Source organism: Pristiophorus japonicus, chromosome 7 (assembly GCF_044704955.1).
Source record: "Pristiophorus japonicus isolate sPriJap1 chromosome 7, sPriJap1.hap1, whole genome shotgun sequence".
NCBI classification, from domain to species: Eukaryota; Metazoa; Chordata; class Chondrichthyes; family Pristiophoridae; genus Pristiophorus; species Pristiophorus japonicus.
The window spans coordinates 211,454,722-211,473,139 of record NC_091983.1 but is presented as its reverse complement, the minus strand read 5'-3'; the positions used below and the strand labels follow the sequence as shown (position 1 = coordinate 211,473,139).

General features: G+C 45.2%; 1 protein-coding gene across 1 annotated transcript in view; it reads left to right on the top strand.

Moving 5' to 3' along the window:
* Nucleotides 1-18,418, top strand: part of tpcn3 (two pore segment channel 3) — a 92,722-nt gene that overhangs the window by 16,659 nt on the left and 57,645 nt on the right. The window contains exons 2-3 of the mRNA XM_070884567.1: nucleotides 6,007-6,089; nucleotides 10,128-10,242. Of these exons, the coding sequence (XP_070740668.1) occupies nucleotides 6,007-6,089; nucleotides 10,128-10,242 (198 nt within the window). The remainder of the gene's footprint in view (nucleotides 1-6,006; nucleotides 6,090-10,127; nucleotides 10,243-18,418) is intronic.

Here is an 18,418-nt window from a genome sequence, read left to right as displayed (position 1 = left end):
GCTGTGGACCCTTCTCCTGCGGTAAGACCAACTCGCTACACATGGTACTCACGTCATTCTCAGCATCGTGGATGCTCCAGAGTGAATCCACCCTCAGCTCCAACTCCGCAACGCGGTCAGTCAGAGCTGGAGGCGGATACACTTCCCGCACACGTAGTCGTCAGGGACACTGGAGTCGTCCCCGAGTTCCCACATGGTACAGGAGGAGCATAACACGTGACCGAGCTCTCCTGCCATGACTTAACTCTTAGATAGGCAACAGCAATGCTAAAATTTACTCACTGTTATAGAAGAGAAAAAAGAAAAATTACTCGCCAATCACTTACCCCCTTGGCTGTGACGTCACCTTTCTGTTTCTTTCGACTTTTTTGCCTTCTCCCTGTAGCTGCACAAGTACGCCTTTTATAGGCCTCTCCACGCACCTCCTCGACACTGGGCCCCGGACTCCCTGCTGTGCCTTTTATAGGCCTCTCCACGCACCTCCGACGCTGCTCCCAACTGCTGCCGACTTCTATGATAGAATCATAGAAGTTTACAGCACAGAAAGGGGCCATTTTGGCCCATCGTGCCGGCCAACAAGAGGCTATCCAGTCTAATCCCACTTTCCAGCTCTAGGTCCATAAACCCTGCAGGTTAGGGCACTTCAGGTGCACATCCAAGTACTTTTTAAATGTGGAGGGTTTCTGCCTCTACCACCCTTTCAGGCACTGAGTTCCAGACCCCCACAACCCTCTGTGTGATGATATTTCTGCTCAAATCCCCTCTAAACCTTCTACCAATTACTTTAAATTTATGCCCCCTGGTTGTTGACCCCTCTGCTAAGCGAAATAGGCCCTTTCTATCTACATGTAGGCCCCTCATAATTTTATACACCTCAATCAGGTCTCCCCTCAGCCTCCTCTGATCCAAGGAAAACAAATCCAGCCTATCCAATCTGTCCTCAGCTAAGATTCTCCACTCCTGGCAACATCCTCGTAAATCACCTCTGCACTAGAGAGGATACAATCATGTCCTTCCTGTAATACGGTGACCAGAACTGCACGCAGTACTCCAGCTGGCCTAACCAGTGTTTTATACAGTTCAAACATAACCTCCCCCCCCCCCCCCCTGCTCTTATATTCTATGCCTCGGCTAATAAAGGCAAGCGTTCCATATGCCGCCTTAACCACCTTATCTACCTGGCCTGCTACCTTCAGGGATCTGTGGACATGTACACCAAGGTCCCTTTATTCCTCTACACTTCAATGTCCTCCCATTTAATGTGTATTCACTTTCTTTTTTGGCCTTCCCCAAAGCATTACCTCACACTTCTGGATTAAATTCCATTTGCCACTGTTCATCCCACCTGACCAGTTGATTGATACCTTCCTGCAGTCCGCAACTTTCTTCTTCATTCTCAACCAAAAGTCCACACAGCCGATTTTAGTATCACCTGCAAACTTCTTAATCATACCCCCTATATTCAATCTAGATCATTGATGTATACCACAAAAAGCAAGGGACCCAGTACTGAGCCTTGCGGAACCCCACTGAAAACATCCTTCCAGTCACAAAAACATCCATCAACCATTACCCTCTGCTTCCTGCCTCTGTCAATTTTGGATCCAACTTGCCACTTTGTCCTGGATCCTAACTTTTACTTTCGTGACCAGTCTGCCATGTGGGACCTTATCAAAAGCTTTACTAAAATCCATATACACTACATCATACGCATTGCCCTCATCGGCAATCCTGGTTACCTCCTTGAAAAATTCAATCAAGTTAGTCAGATATGATCTTCCCTTAACCAATCCATGCTGACTGTCCCTGATTAACCCGTGTCTTTCTAAATGTAGATTTATCTTGTCCTTCAGGATTTTTCCAATCATTTTTTCAGCAGTGAGGTTAGACTGACAGGCCTGCAATTACTCAGTCTATCCCTTTCTCCCATCTTAAACAAAGGTACCACATTAGCAGTCCTCCAGTCCTCTGGCACCACACCTGAAGCTATTTCCTCTTTTGCTTCGCTCAACAGCCTGGGATACATTTCATCCGGGCCTGGGGACTTATCCACTTTCAAAGCTGCTAAACCCCTTAATACCTCCTCTCTCACTGTTTGTTTCATCTAATATTTCACACTCCTCCTCCTCGATAGCAGTGTCTGCATCACCTCTCTCTTTTGTGAAAACAGATGCAAAGTATTCATTAAATGCCATAACCACATCTTCCACCCCACACACCAGCAATACCAGCAACCTTTGAGATTAAACATTCCTTCAGTTCAGAAGACTACGCACAGAGAATGAGGTACCTAAAAAAAAAAAATACATGTATAACAGCCAGGATAATGATTGATAACCTCCAAGACGGAATGTAAAAACAAAAAAAATGGTTTGATTTAAAGGCATAAACTGACAAATGGAGACAGCTACTACCTTCCCAGAGCAAACTATTTTTCTGCCTTCTCAATTGCAATGAGAGGTACTGAGCAATACAGACAGAGGAGGTCCACGGTTGGATTCATGGTTTGTGCTGCAAGAGCCGATTCTCATCTGGGACAACAATAATGGCAGTACTTTACAATTAGTTAGTACTCCCAGTTACTGGCCCCAAGTTTCCACATGATTTGCTCCTGATTTTTAGGAGCAACGGAGTATCTTAGAAATCGGAATTCTCCATATTTAGTTTGCTCCATTTCTAGTCAGTTCGAACAGTTTCACTTTGGAACAGAATTTTTTTTCAAAAGGGGGCGTGTTCGGCCACTTACGCCTGATTTCAAAGTTTCGTGAGTGAAAACTTACTCCAAACTAACTTAGAATGGAGTAAGTGAAGATTTTTGTACGCTCGAAAAAACCTTGCCTACACTTTAGAAAATCAGGCGTAGGTTACAAATTAGGCGTAGGGAACGAGATGGGGGGGGGCGGGGGGGAAGGGAAGTCATTAAATTCTACAATCAATCCTTAGTTATACTTATACAAATATTATACAAATAAGTCCAACCTGAATAAAAATTTATAAGCAAAGAAAAGATTAAATAAACCATGTTCCTACCTGTGTGAAAGTGCTTCAGGCAGGCCTTTCATGTTGGAGACAGGCAGCGGTGTGGCGTCAGTGTCTCGACGGCAGCGGCAGCAAGCTTCGAGCTGAGCTGCAGTGCTTGAGGCAGGCCTTCATTCTCTTCGTTGCTGGCCGCGAAGAAGCAGCACCGGACGGACCCGAGGCCATTCGGCCATGAGATGTCAGTGGCTGGCCGGCAGCCGAAGAATCAACACCTGACACACTCAGCTCTTTATGGTGCTTGAGGCCATTCGGCCACGCTTTAGGGGCGGCGTCAGTGGCTGGCCGGCAGCCAAAGAATCAGCAGCAGCATTCGAGCTGTGAAGGGGACTGAGGCCATTTGGACAGGGAGAGGCAGCCACATCGACAGTTTTATATTTAAATTTGCAGAATGGGTGCTGCATTGTCAACACCACGTATTATGCAATGGTTTGCCATCTTTGTTCTTGGTGGACGTTGATCCATTGCAAAGTTGAATTGGCACTCTTATTTCTCCAAACACACAGTCCTTAATTTGCATGCACCAATGCAGCACCGGTTCTGCAAGTTTAGCAGTGAAAAGCTGAACTCAGATTTATTCAGCAGTGCTGCTAAAAGCACTCCCTCACACACAGAAATATCAAAAAAAATTAAATTACAAGCCTTTGCAGGGGTCCAAGAAACAAATCTTCACTTTTTCTGCAGTATTTTAAAAAATGGCCGAGTGCCAATGTTTGTGTGGGACTGCGTGCACACTCCAACGCGCACGCGCAGGGTTGCCGGTACCACGAAGGCTAATTTAAATTGTATCCGCCCCCTGCTACTTAGAAAATCGGCGCGAGTGTTAGGCTCCGCCCCCTGCTGCGAAGAGCGCGCCGTGCCAAGCAGACATCGAGCTCCAAGGTGCTCGAGAATATCGGACTTTTTTTTAGGCGCAGTTTTCGGCGCGAAAAACAGGCGCCCAGCTCGGAGGTGTGCCGTTTTTGCCGCGGCACGAAACTTGGGGCTACTGTCACTGAACTCTGGGTGTGTGCATTCATGTGTATACAGGTATAAGTAAATGGGGAGCAATGAGCTCAGACCTAGCTGTAATTATTCCTGTCCCTTATCCTCCCCCACCCCTTCCTTCTGTTACTGAGGTAGCCTGCTTTCATACAAGAATGGTTGAGGTAGTGGAGGAAAGCAGTTGTCTGTGGAAATGTACTGCCAGGCATGTCTTTCTCTTCAGGAAAGGAGAAGTGCAGGTCTGGTTTGGAGGGCGGGGGCAGGCTGGGCAGGGCAGCGGGAGGAGAACTGGGAACACAGCTTGCTTAACTCACTTCCCAACAATAGTCATCAGTCCACCAGAATTGTTTGTAAAGGTGCGAGGCCAGTGTTTTCAATGTGATGCTGAATCCTGCAGTTTCAAGCCACAATTCATAAAAGAGGGAAGCATTGGTTTACGCATTTACTGTCCATTCATAGCATGAAGAGAGAATGAAAGACTTGGATTTATATAGCACCTTTCATGATCTCAGGATGTCCCAAAGCGCTTTACAGGCAATTAAATATTTTTAAAGTATTTATAATGTAGACAATCCAATAGATAATGGCGAGACAGAAACAAAATATTGTGGATGCTGGAATCTGGAATAAAACCAGAAAATGCTGGAAATCTCAGCGGGTCAGGCAGCATCTGTGGAGAGAAAGCAGAGTTAACGTTTCGGGTTGATGACCCTTCTTTCCGAACACACTCCAGTTCTGATGAACAGATTCTTAACAAGCACTGAAAGGGGGAGGGGAAGAAAGAACAAAAGGGAAGGTCTGTGATAGGGTGGAAGACAGGAGAGATTAGAGAGACAAAAGGGATGATGGGCCAAATTGAAAGAGTAATGATGGAGGTTAGAAAAAGGTTAGTCTATGAATAGTGGAATAATAACCAGCTGCCATTAGAGCAAAGAAAGCAAGAAACAGGCGGGTGGGAGAGGTGGGGTGGAAGTGGCGTAGCCAATGATTGGCAGCGGTTACGCTCTGAAATTGTTGAACTCGATGTTGCGTCCAGAAGGCTGTAAAGTGCCTAAACGAAAGATGAGGTGCTGTTCCTCGAGCTTATGTTGAGCTTCGTTGGAACAGTGTAGGAGACCGAGGACGGAGATGTCGGAGTGGCAATGGAGTGGAGAATTAAAGTGACAGGCGACCGGAAGCTCTCGGTCACGCTTGCGGACTGAACGGAGGTGCTCCGCAAAGCGGTCACCCAATCTACATTTGGTCTCCCCAATGTAGAGGAGACCACATTGTGAGCAGTGAATACAGTATACTAAATTGAAAGAAGTACAAGTAAATCGCCGTTTCACCTGGAAGGAGTATTTGGGGCCCTGGATAGTGGGAAGGGGGAGGTAAAGGGGCAGGTGTTGCATCTCCTGCGCTTGTACGGGAAGGTGCCAGGGGAAGGGGTGCTGGACGTGACTGCGGAATGGACCAGGGTGTCACGGAGGGAGCGGTCCCTTCGGAATGCCAAGCGGGGAGGGGAAGATGTGAAAGGTGAGGACAAGGGGAACTCTGTCATGGTTCTGAGAGGGAGGGAAAGGAGTGAGAGCAGAGGTGCGGGAAATAGAATGGACACGGTTGACCACGGTGGTGGGGGGAAGGAATCCTCTGTTGAGGAAAAAGGAAGACCTGTCCGAGGCACTAGTGTGAAAGGTGGCGTCATCGTAGCAGATGCGAAGGAGACGGAGAAACTGGGAGAATGGAATAGAGTCCTTGTAGGATGCGGGGTGAGAGGAAGTGTAGTCCAGGTAGCTGCGGAGTCTGGGCTTATAGTGGATACTGGTTGAAAGCCTATCCCCAGAGATGGAGACGGAGAAGTCGAGGCAGGGAAGAGTCAGAGATGGACCATGTGAAGGTGAGGGAAGGGAGATAACAGCAAGATACTTTCTGAATTATTTCCTGGTAAATCATACTTGGAATCATATTTTTTTCCTGTTTAATTTAATTTATGCTACAATTTAACAGCAACTTCAACTGGCTGCAGCTTATGTCTCTGATGCTCAGTATAACAGAAACATCCAGTTTGAAACTTCACCACAAGCAATCAGGTAAGAGTTTAATTATTTATTATCTCATAGGTTGGAACAGGTTTCAAGGTTTTTTTTTGTTAATGTCATGTTTTGCGAGGTTAAGTATTACAAATACAGCCGTTTGCCTTTTTTGCTTGCTTCAAGTCAACCTGAAAAATATTTTCTCAATTCCTAGAATGGTTACAGCACAGAAGGAGGCTATTCGGCCTGTTGCGCTCGTGCCGACTCTCTGCAAGAGCACTTCAGCTAGTCCCACTCCCCCACCCTTTCACCGTAGCCCTGCAAATTTTTTTCTTTCAGGTACTTATCCAATTCCCTTTCGAAAGCCACAATTGAGTCTGCCCCACCACCCTTTCAGGCCGTGCATTCCAGATCCTAACCACTCGCTGCATTAAACAGTTTTCCCTCATGTTGCCTTTGGTTCTTCTGCCAATCACATTAAATCTGTGTCCTCTGGTTCTTGATCCTTCTGTCAATGGGAACAGTGTGATGACCAGAATGAAAGTGCAACATTTGTTGAACAGGGAAGGGAACTGTCTCAAATGATTAGATTTTTAAATGGCGTAGAGAGATCTTGGCATGCAGATACACAGGTCATTTAAAGATTAGGATGTAGATAAGGCCATAAATGGGAATCTATAATTTTTATCCCAAGGCATAAAATATAAAAGCAAGGAGATAGCATTGAACTAGTACTGGACAAGGTGGTGTGTATCATCTACAAGATGCACTGCACCAACTCACCAAGGCTTCTTTAGCAGCACCTCCCAAAGCCACAACTGCTACCACTTAGAAGGACAAGGGCAACAGGCGCATGGGAACGCCACCACCTCCACGTTCCCTTCCAAGTCACACACCATCCTGACTTGGAAATATATCGCCGTTCCTTCATCTTCGCTGGGTCAAAATCCTGAAACTCCCTCCTTCACAGCACTGTGGGAGTACCTTTCAGCACATAGCAGCAGTTCAAGAAGAACACCGCCTTCTCGAGGGCAATTGGGGATGGGCAATGAATGCTGGCTTTGCCAGCGATGCCCACATTCCCATGAATGCGTAACATTTCTTTTTTCATTCGTTAGGCTGCACTTGCGATATTGTGTGAAATTGTGGGCACCCCATTACAGAAAGGATACACAGGCAATGCAAAATCTACAGAGTAGATTCACTAGGATGTTGCCACGGTGATTTAAGAAGTTTTGTCTTATTTTCAGTAGCACTGAGAAGGTTAAGGTGTGACCTGATGGAAGTACGCACATACAAAAAATGATGGACCCACACAATTGCGATACCTTGTGTATCACAACATATACACTCCACCCCACCCGAAACCATGTGATCTCCTGCGAGAGGCAAAAAACAAATTTAAAAAAAAACAGGCCAATTTTGGGGTCGGGGGGGGGGGGGGAAATCTGTGAAATTCCTCTCTGACCCATCTAAGCAATCGAAACTAGTCCAGGAGATCACTCTGATCATTTCATTCCCTGCAGCACCTACCTTCTGTAAGAGGTGATCGCCACCACAGCCAGAAACAAATCCAACTTTCGCATGAAGGAATTCTGTGAGACCTCATCCATCACATGAGAGGGCAGCTTGTTCCAGAGGTTTACTATTCTCTGACATCTAGCCTTATCCAACTTAAATTTGTGCTCCCCTGGTTCTGCCTAACCTATTTAATCAAAAAAAGCTGTCTGCTGGAACACTGTCCATTATCTTATAAACCTCAATCATATCCTCCCTAAGTCGATGCTGCTCTAAGGTAAAGAGTCTTAACTCTTTTAACCTATATTGATAACTAAGATGCTTTAGACTTGGAATTAGTCTAGTGGCCGCCTTCTGCACCCTTTCCAGAGTCTCAATATCGCCACCATGTGAGGAGACCAAAACTGGACTCAGTATTCCAAGTGCGGCCTGACTAAGGTCTTGTACAAGGACAAGACAGTACGCCTCGTCTCGTACTCAATAGCCCTATGGATACACCCCAACACTCTTATTTGCTCTAGCTATCGCTGCACGGCATTGCTCATGTAACTTTTAAGGATGTATGCACTAGAATGGCCAAATCTCTTTCTATCTCCACCATCTTTAATGCTTTTACCTGGAGGGTATATGAATGTTGAGCATTTTCCCTTCCCACATGCATAACCCTGCACATCTAAGTTATACATCATTTTCCAGTCATGACCCCAGCCTCCCAACGTATTAAGATCTGCCTGAATCAGACAAGCCTCTTCTACAGATCGTGGTATCATCTGCAAATTTGAAAATTGTGCCGCCAACCCCTGAATCCAGATCATTAATAAAAGTAGTAAAATGCAAAGGTCCCAACACTGATCCCTGCAGGACACCACTGGTGACCAAACAGATCATCTATCTATAATTACTCTTTGCCTGCATCCTGCCTTCTAGTTCCGAATCCAACTCAATATATTTCCACTAATACCAGAGGCTCCAATCTTAGAGAAGCCTCTTATATGGTAGCTTGATAAAAGCTTTTTGGAAATCTAAGTAGACAATGTCTACTAAGCATCCCTCATTCACCAACTTTGTAACTTTTTCAAAAAATACAATTAGATTTTTGTTATGAAGCCATGTTTGGTGTCCCTAATATGTCCCTCCCTATCCAAGTATTCATATATTGCATCCCTTATGATTCTTTCAAGCATCATACCTATTACTGGTCTTAAACTGATGGGCCTATAGTTCCTGGGTCTGCCTTGGGTTTTTTTAAATGGCGACTACATTAGCCTCCTTCCAATCTGTTGAAACCATTCGAGTGCAGTGAGCTATTAAAAATACAGGCTGGGGGCTCGCACAGCACATGTCCCATCTCCCGGAGGACCCTCGGACTTTCCCACCAGAGGAAGTAGTTTCTGTCCATCTATCCTATCAGATCACAGATCAGCCATGATCTCATTGAATGGTGGAATAGGCTCGAGAGTGGAGCATTGCAGCGAGGAAGATCGAGAAGAGCGTTGACACGATGATGCAGCCCTGCTTGACCCCGATCGGACGTGGATCGGGTCTGTGATGGATCCGTTGGTCAGGATCACTGCTTGCATCAAAGCACTGACCACACTCGACCATCTCCGTTGGGCGGGCCACATTGTTCGCATGCGGGGGACACAAGACTCCCAAAGCAAGCACTCTGCTCGGAACTCCTACATGGCAAGCGAGTCCAGGTGGGCAGAGGTAACATTTCAAGGACACCCTCAAAGCCTCCTTGATAAAATGCAGCATCCCCACAGACACCTGGGAGTCCCTGACCAAAGACCACCTTAAGTGGAGGAAGAGCATCCTGGAGTGCGCTGAGCACCTCGTATCTTGTCGCCGAGAGCATGTAGAACACAAGCGCGGCAGCAGAAGGAGCATACGGCAAACCAGTCCCACCCACCCTTTCCTTCAACCACTGTCTGTCCCACCTGTGACACAGACTGTAATTCCCGTATTAGACTGTTCAGTCACCTGAGAACTCACTTTAGGAGTGGAAGCAAGTCTTCCTTGATTTCGAGGGACTGCCTATGATGATGATGATGAGGCTCGAGGGGCTGAATGACCTACTCCTGTTCCTATGTTCCAGGTCCTTTTAATGGTTTTTTGGACTGTTTGTAGAAAACTTGCAGAAGTAGTTGTTCATGTATTCATGTTCTGGTGAATTGGGAAACCAAGTGTGAAGGGGATAGTTAACACAGTTTAAGGATTGGAAAAACGGTTGGACTTGTTGCTGCTGATCAACTGTTTATTTAAAAAAGCAGGTCAAAGATAAACCTTGGCTTGAAGAGCAGCCCAGCCTAGGTGTTGCTTAACAATATTACGGAAGATTAGGGTGAGTGTGCATACCCGTGCTCTCGCAGGCCAAGCATTGCCACCTGACCATTTGGTAATGACTGACTAGTTATTATTCACAGTGACCCAATTAACAGAAATCGTGGACTTTCAGACTCAACAACAACAACAACTTATATTTATAATCTCATTTATCTAATAAGATTCCTCATTGCCTGTAGTATTTCTTTCACATTACAAGATTAACAATTTTGGTAACTTTTTCTCCCCTAGATTCTACAAATTATACAATCATTGGTCTACACAGGGAGTCACTTATTTTTTTGTCCTCGTGGATCTTCTCCTCGGTCTATTTGAGGATCCTGCAGTTTATTTGGTGCCGATTTGGGTGAGTTACTTTCAGTGACTGAATGCAGAAGAAAATATAACCTTCAGTATTTTCACAACGCCATGACTCCATTTCATTTGTTATCTGCCAATTTGTAATTGTCTCAGCAACCAGCAATATAAAATCACTTGCTCATCCCAATCCTTCTATAGGAAGCCTTGTGAGCTACGTTAATTCTCTGCCCTCGTCTCCCTCCCTCTGATCAGATGACGAATGGTCATTGACCAGAAACGTTAACTGTTTCTCTCTCCATAGATGCTGCCTGACATGCTGAGTGTGTTATATATGCAGACTATAGATAGACTCTCTGTGTAGTCACTGTATAGTTGCATAAGGCGGAGATTTGTTACCTGATGTACTATCAATAAGGTTTACACTGTGTATATACTATGCTGGCACCACTAGAGGGTGCAACTGGTGGAGACCGGGGTTTCCTGCCCTGGTGGCAGGGGCTGTATAAAAGGGTAACCACCATGCGGCCGCCTCACTCTGGAGTTACGAATAAAGGACCAAGGTCACTACAGTTTGAGTACAACACATTGCCTCGTAGAGTCATTCATAAGTACATTACACATAAGAATGTTTCTAGCTTTTTCTGTTCTTACTAAAGCAGAAATGTACTGTTGTTTCCATGTACTGAAAAGGTTCTTTTTATTTTCAATATTTTTAATGTTGAAAAGTTTATGTAAAAGCGCTGGGGGCGAGAAATTCCGTAGCCCCGTTTGGGGGCGATAACTTTTGAAAATTAGAAAAAGTAGCACCAGTCGCTATTGATTTTTCTCCTTCTGGAAAATTCAGTTTTAGCGCTTCAATAGGTAAGTGGAGTCCTAAATCAAACACTAACCACTTCTCTTAATACGCTAAAGTCCGGGAGTGGGGCGGTAGCGGCAGAGCGCTGAACAATGTGGAGTGCAATGCTAATGGCATCAGAGGCTGCTTTCCTCGCTTAAAGGGAAGGGCCAATAATGGGGCACAGCCTCCTACTTGGCATTTCTGCGTTGCAAGGTGATCTGTACGACTGCCGTTACAGCCACAAACACACTCGGAAAGTGGAGGGCAATGAAACAGCAACTGCAGGCACCAGACTGGTTACGGTTGTTGCAGTTCCTCTTCGGCAGCCCCTTGGAGTTGAGGATGACTTGCTTCCACACTGAGTTCTCGGGTGACTGAGTCCAATGCAGGACCTACAGTCTCTGTCATAGGTGAGTCAGACGGTGGTTGAAGGAATGGGTGGGTGAGGTGCTTGGGTTGCCGTGAGCTCCTTCCGCTGTTTGCACTTGGCTTCTGCGTGCTCCCGGCGAAGAGACTCCAGGTGTTCGATGCCTTCCTGGATGCTTCTTCTCCACTTTGAGCAATCTTAGGCCAGGGATCCCCAGGTGTCGGTGGGAATGTTGCACTTCTTCAAGGAGGCTTTGAGGGTGTCATTGAAGCGTTTCATCTGCCCACCTGGGACTCGCTAGCCGTGTCGGAGCTCTGAGTAGAGCGCTTGTTTTGGGAGTCTAGTATCGGGCATGCGGACGATGTGGCCCATCCATCGGAGCTGATCGAGCGTGGTCAATGCTTCGATGCTGGGGATGTTTGTCTGAGCGAGAACACTGATGTTGGTGCACCTATCCTGCCAATGGATTTGCAGGATCTAGTCGAAGTGTGGGTGGTACTTATCCAGTGTTTTGAGGTGCCTGCTGTACATAGTCCATATGGGAGAGCAGGTATCACTACTGCTCTGTAGACCATGAGCTTGGTGCCGGGTTTGAGATCCTGGTCTTCAAACACTCTCTCTTCCTCAGGCGACCGAAGGCTGCACTGGCACACTGAAGGCGGTGTTGGACTTCGTCATCGATGTCTGCCCTTGTTGACCGTAGTAATACTGCTCACAGGTGGCACTTTCTGTAAGTTGTCGTTGAATTCAAAAGTGAGAATGTACCTCAGTGAAGCTGCTTATCTACTGATAAGGAAGAGCATCTGATACATGCATGGCTTAGTTTTTTTTTTAAAAATAACTCTCTGCCTGGTGTTTTTGGTCATTTTGGATAGTGGCAATTTCCAATTTGCACATAGTGAAACTCTGATTCCAGAACAAAGAGGATTGTGCCTGTGATAATCTGACTTTCAGTCTACACACTGGATTGCTTGGGACAACCATTATAAATTCAGATAAAACTTTTCAGCATTGAAGGCAAGATCAGACTGTGTTACCTGCACAGGGAGCAGAAGGTGGTAGGGGTTATTTAAGGGGACACTGGTCCAGGACCATTCATTATGAAGAAGAACTAATCTCTGGCGATATTTTGAGCCAACATCCGGAAAACATCCCTAGTCGGCGTGATAACTGTTTGAAATAAATGAGGCAGATTTTCTATTGCTGGTTGCTGAGACAATCCCAAACTGATAGAAAAAATGGAATGGAGTCATGGTATTTTCGAATAATCTACGAAGCAAAGTTTAAAAACATTGCAGGGATTAAAAATGGAATTGGATGCCCGCTGGGATCATTATATAATAGAGGGATGGTCTTTCCTTACGTATTTCATTGCAAAGCCTCATGTACAATTTTAATACTGCAATACCTGATGTTTACCATTAGAGGCCCTGTGTGAGCTTGGCACATTCGTTTAAAATGTTAGCAAACGGGTAAGACACAGCCTGGTTTCTCTTCCCCGTCCCACTTTTTTTAAAAAGTGGAATGGACGAGGTGGGGGTGGACTCATGGGCCTGTGGAATTTTTCACCTCCCACACTGCAAGTGTATCATCATTCATGCAAAATAGACAAAACTGCAAACAATACATAATTGAACCGTGACCGAATTTAATTAGTTGAGATTTTAAAAAGTGGAGAGCTAGTCAAAATAAAATGTTGGTTTATTTATAAACTGAGACTGTTGAGAGCTGCTTTCAGCTGGGATGCTATTGGCATGGGTCATGCATGATACTGAGCTTGTGGTGCCTAATGTTTTCTGCTGAAATTCTCCCCTCCACCACGACAACGTGGCAGAGAGGGGAATTTCAGACAAATGTATTAAGCATTTGTCTGTCTGGTTGTTGAGTACCAGCAGAGTGTCATTTGAGGGCATTTGTTTCATGAGATATTTTTGTATTTGGACTGTGGACAAAGGATTAGAACTCCATTAATGTGTAACATTATGCACACCACACAAAGTGGAAGCCATTGTAGTTTTAATGTGTAAAGTCCTTGTGTTCATGATATCGGGAAGAATTTGAAAGACTGCAGTTTTTGAGACTTTCTAAACTCTATAATAAAGCATTCATTATAACTGCATTGTGCTGAGCAATGTCTGCCCTACTGAAGGGGTAGTTTACTGACAAACTATTTGCCTCTTAATGCCAAACAATGCAAAGAACCAACCTCTAGTAAAGTGGGATTTTGTCTTGCTAACAACAGATATTTAACAGTTTTCTCTTATGATTTGAGGCAACCTCTACCCTCCGATTTGAGTGGCCTCAACTTCGGGCTCCCAAAGCATTATTCTGTATAGTGTAGATTAGGTTTGATGCAAGTCACCCATCCAAGGTTTTGTTCTTGAAGCATACAAAAAGTATGGGCTTCAGTGTATATCATGCAGAAATATGGAGAATGAGCCCTCATAACATATGGAAGGTTTCAGTGAATGTATTGATCTTAAAGTATGTTGTTGTGACTGCTGTGCTGATGTTGGTCATTGGATTGTTTTGGCTGCCTCCTTGCAGTGGGGAAAATGCTTGAAGCTATCATTAAGGAAGAAATAGCGGGACATCTAGAGAGGAATAGTGCAATCAAGCAGACGCAACATGGATTCATGAAGGGGAAATCATGTTTAACTAATTTACTGGAATTCTTTGAGGATATAATGAGCATGGTGGATAGAGGTGTACCGATGGATGTGGTGTATTTAGATTTCCAAAAGGCATTCGATAAGGTGCCACACAAAAGGTTACTGCAGAAGATAGAGGTACGCGGAGTCAGAGGAAATATATTAGCATGGATCGAGAATTAGCTGGCTAACAGAAAGCAGAGAGTCTGGATAAATGGGTCCTTTTCGGTTTGGAAATCGGTGGTTAGTGGTGTGCCACAATATACATAAATGACTTGGAGGAGGGGACAGAGTGTAGTGTAACAAAATTTGCAGATGACACAAAGATTAGTGGGAAAGCGGGTTGTGTAGAGGACAGAGCGGCTGCAGAGATTTAGATAGGTTAAGCGAATGGGCTAAGGTTTGGCAGATGGAATACAATGTTGAAAAATGTGAGGTCATCCACCTGGGGGGGGGGGGGGAGAGAGGAGGAGAGAAAACAGTAAAAGGGAATATTATTTGAATGGGGAGAAATTACAACATGCTGCGGTGCAGAGGGACCTGGGGGTCCTTGTGCATGAATCCCAAAAAGTTAGTTTGCAGGTACAGCAGATAATCAGGAAGGCGAATGGAATGTTGGCCTTCATTGCGAGAGGGATGGAGTACAAAAGCAGGGAGGTCCTGCTGCAACTGTACAGGGTATTGGTGAGGCCGCACCTGGAGTACTGCGTGCAGTTTTGGTCACCTTACTTAAAGAAGGATATACTAGCCTTGGAGGGGGTACAGAGACGATTCACTAGGCTGATTCCGGAGATGACTGGGTTACCTTCTGATAGATTGAGTAGACTGGGTCTTTACTCGTTGGAGTTCAGAAGGATGAGGGGTGATCTAATAGAAACATTTAAAATAATGATAGAGGCAGAGAGATTGTTTCCACTGGTCAGGGAGACTAGAACTAGGAGGCACAGCCTCAAAATACGGGGAGCCAATTTAAAACCGAGTTGAGAAGGAATTTCTTCTTCCAGAGGGTTGTGAATCTGTGGAATTCTCTGCCCAAGGAAGCAGTTGAGGCTAGTTCATTGAATGTATTCAAATCACAGATATAGATTTTTAACCAATAAGGGAATTGAGGGTTACGGGGAGTGGGCGGGTAAGTGGAGCTGAGTCCACGGCCAGATCAGCCATGATCTTTTTGAATGGCGGAGCAGGCTTGAGGGGCTAGATGGCCTACTCCTGTTCCTAATTCTTATGTTCTTATGTTCTATGTTCTTCTGGGATAGTACCAGTCCTGTCCCTTGTGCATGGCACCTGGGCTAGATATGACTGTTAACCTGCAGTACATAACACTTGGGCTCCCATAACCCTGTTCCCACTGAACTACTAACCACCCAACTTTTATTTCTGGGCCATGTTAGCTGGCATTAGGGCAATGGTTCCCTTTTCAAAACTACCCTCGTAATCCCCTCCCCCTTGTCTTTGCAAGCTACCATGCCATTTCCAACTTCCCATTCCTCTCCCAAGTTATTGAACATGTTGACACTTCCCACATTCGTGCCTATTTTCCCCACAATTCCAAGTTTGAACCATCAGTCAGGTTTCCATCCATGGCATAGCACTGAAATTGCCCTAATCAAAGTCTCAAGACATCCATTGACTGTGACCATTAGTGCATTATCCCTCCTTGACCTCCTGAAGCCATTTCCACAGTTGACCATATTTCTCCTCTGCTTCTCTTACATTGTTCAGCTCTGTAGAACTGCCCTCAAGTGGTTCCACTCTTTCTTGCCTGTCTAATCGTAGACAGACTATCTCCAGCAATGGCTCCTCTTCCTGTGTCGTTATATCTGGAGTCCCCAATAATCTATCCTTGGGGCCCTGTCTTCTTCCTCAACTACATGCTGATCCTTGGTGACATCATCCGCAGGTCAGCTTCCAAATGTACTCTGACGATGCTCAGCTCTACCTCTCTTGACCTCTATGTTGTCAAACTGCATATCTGACACCCAGTCTTGGACGAGTTTCAATGTCCTCCAGTTATACTTTGAGAAGACAAGCCATAGTCTTCGATGAGCACAAGCTCGGTACCCTCACCACCGATTCCATCCTGCTACTAATGACTTGGGTTGAACCAACCTATTTGCAACCTCAATGTCGTCTTTGATCCCAAGCTGAGCTTTGGACCCCATATCCTCTGCCATCACAAAGGTCAAACACCTCCACCCCTGTAACATTGCCTACCTCAGCCCATCTGCTGTTGGAGCACCTCCAGACTCGACTATTCCAATGCTCTCCTGTCTGGCCTATCCTTCACCCTCTTTAGCTTGTCCAAAACTCTGCTGCCAAGTCCTGCTGACCCATTGCCACTGTCCTCGCTCACCTATATTTGCACTTGGTCCCTAAAAGCCTCCAATTCAAAACTTTCATTCTTGCATTTAAATTTCTGCATGGCCTTGCCCCTCCCTATCGCTGTAAACTCCTCCAGCCTTTTAACCACCCCCCCCCCTGCCCCCAGCCGAACTCTCCTTTCCTCCGACTCTGGCCTTTTGTGCATCATTCCTTTTATTTGATCCTCCACTGACAGCCATGCCTTCAGTTACGTCCCTAAACCTCTCTGCTTCCGTCTTCTCCATGAAGACCCTCTTTAAAACCCACCTTTGACCAAGAATGCTGTCTCGTTCTTTTTTGCTTCGTTGCTTTTAACATTGAATTACCCGCACATACTCAGTTGTATTAAAGGTACGATCGGGTCTTTTATTTAAACATTCATACTAAACAAACCAAGTGTGAAAGTTACTGAGAACACTTCACAAAGGCAGCTTGCTTCGATTTCCATGGCTGCTTGAGACACACACCTTCCAAATGTCCAGTGTCTCCGGTGTCCCTGTGTGTGTGACAAAAGCCAGTTCCATCCCTTTATACCCAAAAAGCCTTTGAACTCTTATTCTTTGCATTTAGACAATCACGGCTAACTGCTTTCTGAATTATTTTACACAACAGATTATTTAACCTGCAGATGTCATTAAATAGTAACAAGTTACACTCAAATACTTAACATACAGGCATCATCAAATCGTTTAGTCATGAATTTCCATTATTCCTGCTGTAACAAGGTACTCAAATGTTTAACATCGACATGACCAGTCACTCATCTCAATGTCTGGAAGACACCACATTGTCTAACAGTCTCTTTTCGATCCAAACTTCCAATCATCTTGTTTTTTAATCTAAACCTCAATCTTCCTGTTTTCTTAATCCAAACTTCAGACCGCGTGCTGAAGCAAAGAGTTCAGAAATGCAGGACGGTGCTCCCACAGCCTTGCCCCTCCCTATGGCTGTAAACTCCTCCAGCCTTTTAATCATCTGCCCTCCCCGCCGCCCCCCCCTCCAGCCGAACTCTCCTTTCCTCTGACTCTGGTCTTTTGTGCATCATTCCTCTATTTGATCCTCCACTGACAGCCACTCCTTCAGCCACATCCCTAACTCTCTCTGCTTCCATCTCCTCCATGAAGACCCTCTTTAAAACCCACCTTTGACCAAGAATTTGCTCACCCCTCCTAATATCTTCTTCTTTGGCTGGCTGTCCATTTATTCCTAATTACAGCTCCAGCAGTGCTTTGGGCCATTTTTCGACACTAAATGCGCTATGTAAATCTAAGTTGTTGCAGTAACTCTGCAGGGCTGCAGTTCGACTTGGGTCCTTTGATCTTTGAAATGCTTGTTTTGTTTCGCAGTGTTCAGGAAGAATCTTGAGTGTGATGTTTTGCTGTTTATATAAACAGTAACTAGTGGGGTGCCGCAGGGATCGGTGCTGGGTCCGCCACTATTTACAATCTATATTAATAACTTGGATGAAGGGACTGAGTGTAATGTAGCCAAGTTTGCTGATGATACAAAGTCGTGAGGAGGACACAAAATCTACAAGGAGATATAGACAGGCTAAGTGACTGGGTAAAAATTTGGCAGATGGAGTATAATGTGGGAAAATGTGAGGTTATCCACTTTGGCAGAAAAAATAGAAAAGCAAATTATAATTTAAATGGAGAAAAATTGCAAAATGCTGCAGTACAGCGGGATCTGGGATTCCTTGTGCATGAAACACAGTTAGTATGCAGGTACAGCAAGTAATTAGGAAGGCAAATGGAATGTTAGCCTTTATTGCAAGGGGGATAAAGTATAAAAGCAGAGAAGTCCTGCTACAACTGTACACTGTATTGGTGAGGCCATACCTAGTTTTGGTCTTCGTTTTAAGGAAGGATATACTTGCATTGGAGGCTGTTCAGAGAAGGTTCACCAGGTTGATTCTGGAGATGGGGTTTGTTATGTTCACAAAGTAATGTAACTGAGTACTGTAGACATGAATAAGTGTGACCTTGGCTCCTTTATTCAA